This window comes from Oreochromis aureus, linkage group 1, assembly GCF_013358895.1.
Source record: "Oreochromis aureus strain Israel breed Guangdong linkage group 1, ZZ_aureus, whole genome shotgun sequence".
NCBI lineage: Eukaryota > Metazoa > Chordata > Actinopteri > Cichliformes > Cichlidae > Oreochromis > Oreochromis aureus.
This window is the reverse complement of record NC_052942.1, coordinates 40721004-40735209: the sequence shown is the minus strand read 5'-3', so window position 1 is coordinate 40735209 and position 14206 is coordinate 40721004. Positions and strand designations below refer to the sequence as shown.

At 49.5% G+C, this 14206-nt stretch overlaps 1 protein-coding gene across 2 annotated transcripts in view; it reads right to left on the bottom strand.

Annotated features, from left to right (window-relative positions):
• ccdc102a (coiled-coil domain containing 102A) overlaps positions 1-14206 on the bottom strand; it is a 53263-nt gene that overhangs the window by 13578 nt on the left and 25479 nt on the right. For both annotated transcript variants that reach the window (XM_031738360.2, XM_039614130.1), the window contains exons 2-5: positions 9080-9499; positions 8348-8740; positions 1926-2149; positions 1268-1376 (exon numbers count right to left, since the gene is read on the bottom strand). In XM_031738360.2, the coding sequence (XP_031594220.1) occupies positions 1268-1376; positions 1926-2149; positions 8348-8740; positions 9080-9442 (1089 nt within the window). In that variant the 5' untranslated portion in view covers positions 9443-9499. The remainder of the gene's footprint in view (positions 1-1267; positions 1377-1925; positions 2150-8347; positions 8741-9079; positions 9500-14206) is intronic.

Sequence of the window (14206 nt, the reverse complement as noted above, 5' to 3'; positions counted from 1 at the left end):
GGTCACTCTTATCTCCTCATCTCTGCCTCTCGCCTCCTCCAACCTGCAGCGCGATCCCGCTTTCATCTGCATCTTCTAACAATCTCCAAACCCCGTCACCTTCATCATCATCATCATCTACACATCTCTCACATCTTCTGCCCCCCCCCGCCCGCTCCCTTTGCTGCTTTTATCAAACTCATGTTTGTCAGACCTGCCGTCTGCAGGGCTGTGCTGCCCCCTAGTGGTTCGACACAGACAGATCGTCACACTCGGCTTTATGATTTGGACCGTGATCATCTTTACGCTGCTGAGCACAGCAGGCCTCCTGCAGCAGAAGACTTGCCGGGACATTTGAAACGATTTTAAGGGCACTTTTATGACTCGTAGTGACTGACGATCACTGCGCGATCATCACAGAGGCCACAGGTTTGAACATTTTCACACCAGAAATAAAAACATTCAAAGACCCGAAAATTTTAACACAAAAGCAAAATTATGATTTAAACAAAAGCAAAACTGTGATCACTGAAATGTTTAACAACTCGTGTTTCTATTTATTTGTAACAGCTGCTGCTGCTGCTGTTGTTGTTGTTGTTGTTATTATTGCTGAATTGAAGGTCAGCTGTGCACATTAGCTGCGCCTGTCCTGTTGCATCAGTTGCATGCTGTTTGACAGTAACTGTTGTATAAAGAAGTAAAAACAGAAAATTCAAACTGAACACACGTAGCGGACGCGTGATGTCTGAACCGTGCAGCTGCTGCACACTGGGTTATCTTCCTTTTGTTGTTTCATGATCACTGGAGCTATAAATGAAATTCAAATGTGAAAAATGCAGACTTGTTATTTTACTGTTTGTGAAACGCCGTCAGCAGCTCTCACATTCAGCTCGTTTGCTGACTAAATGTTATGAACACTAATTATTTGTGGACCGTCTGCGAGCGTCATGTGGACCAAACTGTGTGTAAAAATCTGAAGTGAGGAACATTTTCTATGAAATTCAAGCTGTAAGTCGAGCGCTGAGAATCACGCGGTCTGACTTCCTTTGTTGCACTTTTGATGTATTTCTCATGTTTGCTCCTTTTGGTTTCTTTTGGTTCGGCTGCTTTGCTCCGTCTTTGTTTTCTCGTTGTGCGACAGCAGGTCAGTGATCGATGAACCACAGAGCTCAGAGACACGAGCGCTCGTCTGTTAGCAGAAAAACAGTCAGAGCGCACGTTTAAAGAAGACGGACCGTCCCGCGAAGCAGCGTGCGCTGTGCTCAGGTGACCCTGTGCTGTGCCTCACCTGTTTGAGAGCCTCCTGCTTGCTCTTGCTCAGCTCCTCGTACTTCAGTTTCCACTGACTGAGCTCAGCCTCGAGTCTCTCGATGCTCTTACTCAGAGCCAGCTTGTCTCTGCAGGGAAACACAGACAGCACGAATGAGTGACGCCACACTCCCCGTCACTCCCCACTCGTGCTAGAACAGAGTAATAAAATAATAAATAAATGTAATAGCAGAAGACTTCCTGTTTCTGTACAATCTGTCGTGTGTTTGCGGTTTGTTTGCTTTCTTGTTTACAGCGGATCCAAAAAAAGACTTTTCCTGTGAAACGTTCTGTTTTTAATGACAGGACAACGAGCTGACGCCATTTCTCTGTGATCTTCACGTTCTTACAGCTTCAGCTCAGAGTCGAGCCGACAGGTTTCTGTCTTTACAGATTTCTGATGGTGTGGAAACGAAAACATAACTCACGACGTAAAATGAGTTTCGATGAGCGTCGATAAAAAACAATACAGACAAGATGGAAACTGTTTGATTTTTAAGGTGAAATGCTGATTTATGACTAGATTATGTTACTCTGATGGTTCGACCTCGGGTGTCCCTGCATGTAGCAGAATGAATCGTCCCTGCTGACAGAACCAGAAACAGAAGTCGTGTTTTTCACGCTTCAGCGTCTCTTACTCTCTCTCCTTCAGCAGGACTTTCTGAGACTCGTCCAGGCGAAGCTGCAGGGCGTTCAGTTTGCTCGAGTCCTCCTCCGTCGTCCCCACGTCCTCCCACAGCTGACGGCTTCGCTCCTGCCGGCGCGAGCCGGCCGGGTTGACGGCGCCGCGGCCATCCCAGGCCTCCTGAGCGTCGGCGCCCGGAGCTCGGGAGCGCAGCACGGAATCGAGCTGCTCCAGGTCCTGACAGAGAAGGAGACAAAGAGACCAGGAGGTCAGACGGTGACATGAAGGCTAAACCACACACAGGTGGGAGATACGGACGCACGCTGGCAGGTAAAGCGAGAGAGAGGGACGATGTGACAGACATGCTGTGTTTTACTCAGAGAACAGATCAACGACTTGAAACATGTGGAACAGTTTCTGCAATTTGGTGTAAACTTTGACAGCCCTGAAAATCTCATGTGGATGTTTCCTCATGAAGTTATGATGGAAAATAACATGAAAAAAAGCACCAAATCTGGACCCACCCAACTGGAATTTCTGAGGTTGCTGCCAGCGAAGTCTCACATCATTTTCATGTTGCGTGTTTTTAATGACCTTAACAGAAATCAAACTAAGCGTAGCGCTCGTCCTGCTGCATGCAGTAAATCTGTCCCCTCTGGCAGGCGGACAGCAAAGATCTCCTCCTTATTTCCTCCACAGAGGTCAAAGAATAATCACTCGTCTCCCGCACGATCCAGAGCTGCTCGTTTCTAAGACATCCAGCACGCTGCCTTCAAGTGCTCCCTCAAAAGTAAGGACATTCTGGCATCAAAGCTGAGACCATCGCAGGCGTTCGGAGATAAACTAAAGCAGCTGAGATTTACTGAAGTAAATGTCGATCGATATATCAATCACACTGATAGACAGTTTAAACTGGGAGGTGCCGGCACTGAAGAGGAGAGCAGGAAAGTCAGAAACCTGATTTATCAATAACCTGCCGTCACGTCCAATCAGAGTTTATGAATTTACTTCAGCAGATAAAAAATTTCATGCTTTGTTTTATTGATCAAGCGTCCAACAGAAGTTCAGTCTGAGGCGTCACGATATCATCACAATATCAGGTTTTTACAACACGATTATCAGCGTCACAAAAATTCATGCTACCATAATAACTTATAGAAGAAATTTAAAAAAGAAAACAGCCTCAACCTTATTTAGTTTATACACAAACTGCTGAGACAGCAACACGTCTACAGCAGTAAGAACACCTGTCGCTGACGTGTGCAGCTTCTGTAGATGACGGAGGGTCAAAATGCAGAAACACCTGCAAGTCAAGACTCGGGGCATCTCCACGCTTCTTAATCAGTGTAAAGCTTTAGGTTTTTGCACTGATCATGGGTCCGAATATCTGATGGGCATCCCGGGCGCGGACCAGGAGCCGCCCACAGTCAGGGCCGAGAAGCAGGAGACAAACCAATCAAGCACACAGTAAATGTAAACAGCTGAATAAACACCCAACATAAAGCTGATGTATGTGAGCACAGCTCCCAGTCTGACCACCACCTGCTGGCCCTGCTGACACCAGCTGCATGTGCTTCTGTGCTTTAATCATCAAACAGGCGTTTTCCCACAAGGACTCTAAATCAGCTGGAACGCCAACACGTTTCCTTCCCCCTGTAAGCTGACTTACACCCCCCAGGTGTTTCCACAGCATGTCTTTATCCTGTCTTGCTTCTCTCACCCCAACCAATCACAGCAGATGGCCCCGCCCCTCCCTGAGCCTGGTTCTGCCGGAGGTTTCTTCCTGTTAAAAGGGAGTTTTTCCTTCCCACTGTCGCCAAGGTGCTTGCTCATAGGGGGTCATATGATTGTTGGGTTTTTCTCTGTATTATTGTAAATGGTAAATGGCCTGTATTTGTATAGCGCTTTCTAGTCCCTAAGGACCCCAAAGCGCTTTACACAACCAGTCATCCACCCATTCACACACACATTGTAGGGTCTCTGAAGCACTGTTGTTGTGTTTTGTCGCTGTCATAATAAAGTTTGCAGAACCTTTAAAAGTACCAAACTGTTTATCTATTTATTTATGTTATATATACTCCTTTCATTTTATTCTATTCATTACATTCTATTATATTCTATTCTATTACTATTCTATACATTCTATTCATGAGAGTATATATATATACTCTCCTTCACTGAAACAACTCCCCCTCCTCCCCCATAGCTTCACCTGCAGGCAACGACAAGATGGACACGGCAGCTATCAAAGAGCAGCTGGTCTGTAAAAAGAAAACATTTGGAGATTACTATTTTAGTGCTGTCAGCGTGACGTTAACGCCATAACTGCATTAACGGGGCAAATCTCCAACGGCGTTAACGAGCTAACCGGGCTAACGTGTTGACGCCTAAAATCCTTTCATTTTCTCAAAAGTCGACTGCGTGCCTTTTGTATGAATTCTGGTTGTGCTTGATGACCGCGAACTGATGTTATGTGATACACAGCGCTCAGCAATCTGTCAAAATATGTTTTAGTACGACTTTGCTAAGCTACGGAGCTGCACCGCTTGATGGATTGTTGGAGCATTACGGCTGCCGAGGAGCCTCGCGGAGTGATACGTACTGTGCTTCAACGTAATATTACCGTATTGTGTGTGTATAAGGACCATAAATGGCTCCTGTTCAGAGACATGGTTACGAAGCGGATTTCAAACTCCAGGCTGTCAGTCACGCAGTAGAAGTTGGGAACAGAGCAGCTGTGAGATCTGTCTTTGTTATTATGCTCAGCGTCTGTTAGTTTACATTTTGACTGCACAATTGTGAGCTCTTTGTTATGTTATTTTTCATGTACATCTGCGCTGTATGTTAATAAAGGTGCCTGTGTGACATCTGGGACACAGTGTGACTAAGAACTCTCTTTTTGTTCTTACTTTATGGCTTTAAAAAAATATCGAGATGTATATCGTATATCGCCATCCAGCTAAAGAATATCGAGATATGAATTTTGGGTCATATCGCCCAGCCCTACCACTGCTCTTCTGACTGAAAGCTTAAAGATCACGACTCAGTCAAATGTCACTGTTTTCACTGAGTGCTCCAGTTTGGATTATTGTAAGATGACAGCAAACCCTCCAGTCTGGACGACACACTAACACAAACAACACTGTGTCGTCCAGACTCACGCGTGAGGAAAAGCGACACAACGTCACGGAGCACGCTCTGTCCCAACACGTGGAAAACAGAGCTGCCACGCTGCCGCTGTCATTACAGGCGACGGCCAACAGAGGGCCCCGCTGCGCCGCTGTGGGTGAGACAAAGCCTGACATGTGGAAGCACTCAAAGAGGAGAACAATGGAAGGAGACAGGAAATGAGGCTGAGCTCTGTGAGAGCAACAGCGAGCCACCGTTCCAAGACCACCTCTGCTGCCTGCTGACAGACACATAATCACGGTTTACATGCAGCCCTGCAGCCCAAACATGTGTGCGGAGAAACAGAGGGACCCACCGCCGCTGTAAACAGCAGACAAACCGCAGAAATCCTGCGTTTGATTGCAGCCTTCGTTTTTTTCACCGTCAGCTCAGATTCAAGTTTAATGAACTCAAACTTGCACGGATGGATGCCACAACGCTCGGGAAGGCTGCGGCGCTTTAACGACGCTCTGATGATCGCTCGGAGGCCAAAGCGGCCAGAAACATCCCCGACGTGTTTCACACTGCACGCCAAATCTGTCCCGCTCATCGTTTCGGGTTCCGTAACGCTGTAGTTCGTTCAGATCTGCCGCTTTCCACGCGCCGGCAGATTTCACGGTAGAAAGCTCGACGGCACGGTGCAGGTGAAGCCCCGCATCGACCTCCGCCTGCACTGCAGCTCATGAGTAAAATTCACTTCCTGCCCCTGGGTTTGATGACTCTCACATATAAAAACTAAAGACCCGACACCAGAACGTTCTAGTGAAGCAGCCAATCAGATGTTAGTGCAGACTGAAGGTGAAGGTCGCCGCTGCCTCCAGTGGAAGTGGGCCCTTGCCCACGGCAGAGAGCTGCTGTCGAGAATAAAACAAGAACCAGAATGATTTAAACGTGACCGCAGGGGAACGTCCCCCAGCTACTGAGAGGATGTCGCAGGACAACTTTTCAGGCCTATTTTAGTCACATGATTCATTACCTCTGATACTACAGGTACAGGTCACGGATAAAACCGAGCAGCACTTTCAGAACTCAACCGAAAGCCAAAGAGATTTGTGCTACTGGACGAAGCCGACTCTAAATCATACAATCATATGAATCGTATGAAAGAAACGTGAAACCTCCGTGTGACGGCACTCTCTCTCAATGATAACGGACATCCGCCCATTTTTGACCTGAGGGAGGGTCACAGGCTGGTCCACACATCCAGCCTGTCAGAGATCCCGAGGAGATCCCAGGTCAGGAGGAGATGTACACTCAGGAGTCTCTGACTGATCCCGGTCTACCCTGCAGCCTCTGCCCAGCAGGAAGTGTGTCCACACCAGCCTCCAAAGAACGGCGCCTCATATTCCCGATGAGACCATCTGGACTGGTTTACGTCAGCATGAAGCAGCACTTCCAGGTACCATCTTTAAAGCCAGTGTTGCACTTTCAGCATCCCTGAGGACCAGAGGGTCCCCTGAGGTCAGAGTGATGGAGACTTAACTGATCCCTCTGGTTTGGTGCCTGATGTGAGTCAGCTCAGATCGAGATGATGTGACGAGCTTGGACTAAAGTTGCTAATTCCACATGTCAAAAGGAGCCAGGTGAGGTTGTTCTGGCATCTGATCAGGATTTCTGAAGGTTTTGCAGGTAATCCCAGCTGAGAGGAGTACTCAGGGTAGCACTCACTGATGATATGTTTACTCTAACCTTCCCTGGAAGCAGCTCGGGATCCCCCGGGACAGACGGACGGTGTGTCGAGGTTCCTGCGTCACCCTCCAGTCTGTATTCCACGTAAACACTACATTCCCGGGCACCACCACGGACAGAGAGCTTCTGTTTGCTCATTAAAATTGCTCTGCTCACAGCCAATGGATGCAAAACTCCTGCGAGACCGGTCTCCAGTTGATTCCAGGCCGAGGAAGAGCTTTGCAATATCTCGCTGTGAAACAGGAAACCATGCTGTGAAATTCCCAAAGGGAATGTTTTTGGAAAGACGGGAATACACCCTGACCATCAAACGATGCCCGCGAGCCTGGAGAGAGCGAGTCTCAGAGTGGAGCTACGAGGAGCTTCAGTTTCTGGACTTTGTGACACGATAAACCAAATCAGGACATTTTAATGCCACAGAAGTAATTTTACAATAACATGAACTACAGAACACATTCATTGTGTTTTCATGGTGCAATAAACAGCGTTAGCTGCAGTCCTGCAGTGAAGAAAGCTGTTGATGCTGTTACACGTGTGGCGGACTCGTTTTTAGCCCATTACAGTTTTTGGTGCGGTCTCGTTTTCATTCTTCTGTTTTTATTGGGCAGAATAAAGCCTGAACGTTACATTGGCCTCCAAAAACAGTTTGATGTTTGAGGTTTTCAGCACAAAGCAGCTCCACAGAGTGAATGAACGGCTGAACTATGTCCTGCCATGTTTGTCTTCATGGGTGCAACGGCAGTGAAGGCAGACAGCGTCCGCAGCATCGCTGAGTCCTCTGGAGACACGGGCGTGATTAGTGTTCAGGTGCACAGGCAGAGGGTAGCTGTACCTCCTAAACAGGACACACACACACACACACACACACACACACACACACACACACACACACACCCCTCTGGTGCTATAACAGGGGTGTATTTTATCATAGTGGAGACAGCAGCCCGAGTGGCCTACATTCACGGATCACGTGTAGCAGCCGAGGATGCGAGCGCACCGATGTGAAGCAGGCGGGCGTTAAACCATGTTCACTCATTCATCTCTCCAACAGCTGAACGTTAGTCTCAGGTTTAGTCACCATTTTACTAAATTAAGCTTAATCCTGTTCAGGTCCACTCAACACTTCATTTCTTTTGTAAATATTTTTATTTGTTTACTTATTTTTTTACAGATTTCTTGACATAATCAAGTAACCTGTAAACGTTGCTGCCTGCTGGGTCGGGAATCACTGATGTCCATGGATGAACCATCATCAGATCCTTCATATGCACTAAGCACCAACCCTAAAATGCTCCTTAATGGAACACCCGCCCGATCTGTCCCCCTGCAGTAACCACTGATCAAAGTGAGGCTGTAAGTTCACTGATGATTACATCATTTGTTTCAGGTCACATGAGCACCGAGTTTGACGGAGCTCCATCCTGCAGATGCTTCATTTAAAAGCACAAACGTAAAACTAAAGTTTGCAGAGGTTAAAGGTCAGCACCTGCAGAGTCTGCAGAGCAGGACATCGTGTGGAAGAAAATCAGTCTGAAACCAAAACCTGAATCCTCTGCAGGAAGCTGAGAGCACGCTCACCTTCTGACCCGTCTTCTGCCTGTCCAAGTCCACGTCCCTCACCGGTTCTGGTTCTGGAGATCCCGGCGGTCCCTCTGCCGCCCTGTCCAGCTTCACGTCGCCGTGGACCTGAGAGGAAGAGGAGGATGACGCCGGGGAGGAAGGGGGGATGGACGGCGAGGATGACGAGGAAGCACCGCGGGGGTGTGCGGGTGAGGAGGAGGGGGACGTGGCGGACAGAGGCGGGGCCGTGTGGTCGCCACGCAGGCGCAGCGTCTCCTGCCGTAGCGTCTCGTTCTCCGAGGCGAGCTCCTGCCGCTCGCGCCGGACGCCGGTCAGCTCCTTGGTGAGGGTGTCCAGCCGCTGCCTGAGCTGACGGACCTCGTCGCGCGCTCGGTTACGCTCTGCACGAACCTGGAAACAAAGACGACGACTGAGCAGGCGGGTTATCAAACCGCTTTATAGGAAGTCATCTAAAACATCTGAGCTCAGCGTCTGTATTACATCATTATTATTATTAATATTATTTCTGCATCACTGGTCCTCCATACAGGTTCACTGTGGACCATTATCATAGAAATGTATTTTAATGTCATTGTAAGAGAAAAGTGTCATTATTATTATTTCTGCTCACAAACATCTGCAGCTCCATAACTGAGCCTTTCTTTCAGATACTGAAGCACATCCCCACCTAGGGCCCCACCCAGCCCGGTCTCCACCTTGCTCCGTGCCACAGAGCTACATTTCTCCCACCTTGCTCCACTTCTCCCTCCAGTTGGCGGTGCAGTCCGACCACCACCTCATGGTCTTCTCCATCTGGGCGGCCCTGGCCCGAGCCTCCTCCAGCTCCCTGAGCCTCAGCTCCTCCCTGCTCTCCCAGTCGGCTCCGGCTGCCTCGCCCATGGCCCCGAGGGAGCCGAGCCCGAGGCCCCCCAGCCCGGGCGACAGCAGCAGCGGGGGGCTGGAGCTGGGCGTTCCTCCTGTGGGGCTGGGGGTGTGGGTGAGGCTGTCCGGGGAGCGGACGCCCCGGTCGGATCCCAGACCCAGGCTGCACAGCAGGCCGCCGCCGGCCTGCTTGCCGCCGTCGGACAGGTGGGGGCTGGGAGTGTGGTTCATGGTGGAGGTGATGGGGTGGACGAGGACGCCGAGAATCAGGAGAGCATCGTCCTCACCCTGGAGACAGAAACACAGAAAGAGAGCGCTCTGAAGATAAATCACCGGATCAGGAGGAAGATTCAGAACACAGAATTTTAATAAATATTTAAAAATGAATAACAAAAACATAATATAAAACCTAAAATTACAAATTTAATAACATAAAAAGTATTAAAAACCATAAAAATCAATGAAATAAAGAAATAAAGAAAACAAATAAACACAGACAGCGATGACGGAGGCCCGCTCCACCGCCGTGATGGTCGCCTACTCGCAGCCTTTCAATGCTCCAAATCAAAGTCTCTGCTGGGTGTAGTTTTCCTGTGAGCCCGGCGCAGTAAAGGTGCAGCGGGGTGTGACGTTACTTGGATACCTGGTGTACTCTGAGGGTGGATTCATATCGTTTCCTGCTGGCGTTTTAATAATCGCTCGTATTCGATGTCTGTCAGTATTTTTCTTGAAGGATCTTAATGAAACACATTTGTGCTGTATCGGCCGAACGTTGATCTTATCTCGGCTGTCAGTGCCAGCTTGGGTTGTGAAATCCTGGAGGAAAAAAAACACTGTGAAGCTGGCTGTGGTGAAGCTGGCCTCTCAGACTCCGGGCCAAGAAAAGCTCCGGTCCTTCCTGCCCCCTCGCTCAGCCCCCTGCCTCCGCTGCCCTCCCTGCTCCAGAGGAAGTTTCTGAGGAGCTGTGGGACTGTGGGAACAAGTCTCAGCGAGGCAGCAGAGCAGGAGAGGAAATGAAGCAGGTTTAGCTTCAGCAGCTGGGGGCTCAGCGGAGGGTAAAACCACTAACACACCCTCTCCTTTTGCCTCTGTTGCCCTGTTTGCACAGGTAACATGTTGGACCTCCAAAGGTAAACTGACAGCTTTCAGGCAGCGTACTCCATCAGCCCAGGCATGAAGTTAAAGACGTGCTGCACTGAGTGTAATTAGTGTAAAAATAACCAGCTGGGCTGGAAACCTCATCGTGTCTGAACAGCCACATTAAAGACGGCAGCTGGCTCCTGCAGATTCAACATGTCCAGGATATCCTTCCCTTATTTGGCTCCTCCCACTCTGACATCATCACTCAGGCTACAGGGTCACATGGTCATCGGTTTGATTAGCGGACCAGGAGGCTGGCAGCCAGAGCTTTGCGGACAGTCATCTGCGTGTTGTAGCTCTGCGCTGTCAGCAGGGGGCAGTGTCATAAACATCTGTTTGTTGTTGTGCTTTGGTTGAACTCCTGAGAGGACACGAGGCTGAAAACTGCCGTCCCCTCCTCCTGCAGGTTAATGACGCCGCTCGCGCTCCTCTTCCTGTCCAAGTCAGCTTTTAAACCAATCAGCATTCTATGTGCGCGTGGTGACATCACTGTCCACCTGCAGGCGAGCGCATCTGCACGCATTTGTTGCTTTCCCAAAACTGTGCACTGCGGGTAGCACAAACTCAGGATTTCCCAGTGAGACCATGAGGGTGTTCACACGCAAGAGGCGGAGTTTGCAGCATCTGACCAATCAGAAACATGGACGGGCTGCCGGCAACACAGCGTCGATCAAACGACCGTATCAGAAAATATGTAGCTATAGTAAAAAATATGCACGTATGGCATCAGTTTGGGAATCCAAGGTGACGTCTTCCTCTATTTGTGTTCACGCGATTTTCAGAAAACTTGACCTCTGACCTTGTCCTTCAGAATCAGAAAACTTTATTAATCACTACAGAAAATATGTCAGTAACAGACAAAGAAAAGGACAAAAAGTTAAAGTGAGGAGAAAAAAGCAGAAGCAACCGAGGCCGAGGTCACTGAGAACATTTCAGTAGATGACCTCTGTCACCTCGTTCTCATCGTGTTCACGCCGGCAGCCTTTTACAGCCGAGCGCTAAAAAACTGACAATCTATGAAAAGTACATGGCTGTTTTTCACAATAATGCAAAAATAAAATGTCTGAGATGATGTTGTGAGTCACAAATCAGAACTAAGACTTGAAGAGTTCGTCATCGCTCTTCGTCCCTTTGCTTCATTCGGCCCTTCAGCCTGAGGCTGTGCAATTAATCACAATTCAACTGGAATTCTGGCTTCGGCTGATTATTGGAACAAGATAAGTGAGGTATGAGATTATTTGGCTTCTCTTTCCTTTCATCTATAAAACTCTGAGTTCACTCGGCCTGTGGATTGTTTAATTCAGCTCACACTGTGTTTATTATACTTAAATTACTACTTAATTAAAACATGACGTTCACCTTCTCTCCAAATATAAATGAATCCTCTTCCATCCTGTGTGAGTCTTTGAAGGCTTGAGTGAAACCACATCCATGTCAGTCCTGACAGCAGACCTCGAACCCGAGTCTGACACGGTTTAACCCAGAGGACGCGTCGAGGCGGAGCTCTGCTGCGGCCTGAGGTCTCCTCCTCCCTCAGTGCCGTCTGTCTGTCTGTCGTTTCACAGATGAACAGCAGGCTGGACTCTGGTACGTTTGTCTCATTGCTGATGTGCAAACACGAAGCGCTGTCCTCAAACATGACATCAGCCACACAACCCAAGGAAGCAAACGGCTCCCTCCAGGTACCGACAACAGCAGAAACACTGACTTGATTTGGTTCAGCAAATGCCTCATAGTGGACTACAGGTATGCGTGGTTAATGACTGTGACTGACGGTGCAGTCTGATTGGAGCAGGGACTGAAGGACCAGTCCAATCAGCCATGGCGGGAGTCAGAGGGCGGGACAGGTGAAGTGGAACCTGCGGTCCTGGACGGGACTCAAAGGCAGCAACGTGAACATCACCGAGCGGACTGAAAGAACACGACTGACTGAAAACAAACATGATCTCAGGACTGTGATATGTTTGCAGTAACCTCCCAGCATCATGGACTTCAAACATTAATATGACACGTGTGACTTTAGTTTTGATTCTGTGGAAGAAGAAAAAGGCCAAAGAGAACAAAAAGGAGTTCATTAATTTCTCAATCGTCCACAGCAGCAGTGCTACGCGCTGTCCAAGTACAAGAAACACAAGACGGAAAACTGAGCAGATTTGACTCTTTCACTACCAATCCTCTTAAAATGAGCCATAAAAGAGATGAGCAGTCAGAACCGCAGCACGCTGGCTAAACATGAATCCAACATCCAAACTGCAAAATGAACAAAGAGCAACGAGGCAGGAAAGCTGCGGCATGTTTCCCATCTCTGCCCCCGACAAGCTGCGTCGCTAAATCCCTCCCTGACACTCATCCAGCGCCTCCAGTCCCAAATCTCATCCTCCAGTTCACCTCCCAGTCAAACAGCAAACCCAGCAGTGTACTCAGGAAAAACCCGAATCTGGGTCGAAGTGTGGGAGAGGAAGACTAATGAGAGGAGGAAGAGGAGGAAGAGAAGGGTCAGGAAGACAAACGGCAGAAAGAGAAGCAGACAAAAATCAAACAGACAAGAGAGCGACGACACGGGCTGAACACGAGACGTGAACGAGAGGAAAACCTCCTGCACGCACACACACGTACACACACACACACACACACGCACACACATGCACACACACGTACACACGCACGCACACGCACACACACACACACACGCACACACACGTACACACGCACACACAGACACAAATGCACAGACACACGCACACGCACGCACGCACACACGCACAGACACACGCACGCACAGACACACGCACGCACACACACACACAAATGCACAGACACACGCACGCACGCACACACGCACAGACACACACACGCACGCACAGACACACGCACACGCACGCACACACACACACAAATGCACAGACACACGCACACGCACGCACACACGCACAGACACACACACGCACGCACAGACACACGCACACGCACGCACACACACACACAAATGCACAGACACACGCACACGCACGCACACACGCACAGACACACGCACACACACACACACGCACGCACAGACACACGCACACGCACGCACAGACACGCACGCACACACACACACAAATGCACAGACACACGCACGCATGCACACACGCAAATGCACAGACACACGCACGCATGCACACACGCACAGACACACACACGCACGCACAGACACACACACACGCACGCACACACACACACAAATGCACAGACACACGCACACGCACGCACGCACACACGCACAGACACACGCACACACACACACACGCACGCACAGACACACGCACGCACAGACACACACGCACAGACACACACAAATGCACACACACACACACAAATGCACAGACACACACGCACGCACACGCACGCACACAAATGCACAGACACACACACGCACGCACACACACACACACAAATGCACAGACACACACGCACGCACACACACACACACAAATGCACAGACACACGCACACGCACGCACGCACACACGCACAGACACACGCACACACGCACAGACACGCACGCACACACACACAAATGCACAGACACACGCACGCACGCACACACGCACAGACACACACACAAATGCACAGACACACGCACACGCACGCACGCACACACGCACAGACACACACACGCACGCACAGACACACGCACGCACACACACACACAAATGCACAGACACACGCACGCACGCACACACGCACAGACACACAGACGCACGCACAGACACACACACACGCACGCACACACACACACAATGCACAGACACACGCACACGCACGCACACGCACGCACAGACACACGCACACGCACGCACAGACACACACACGC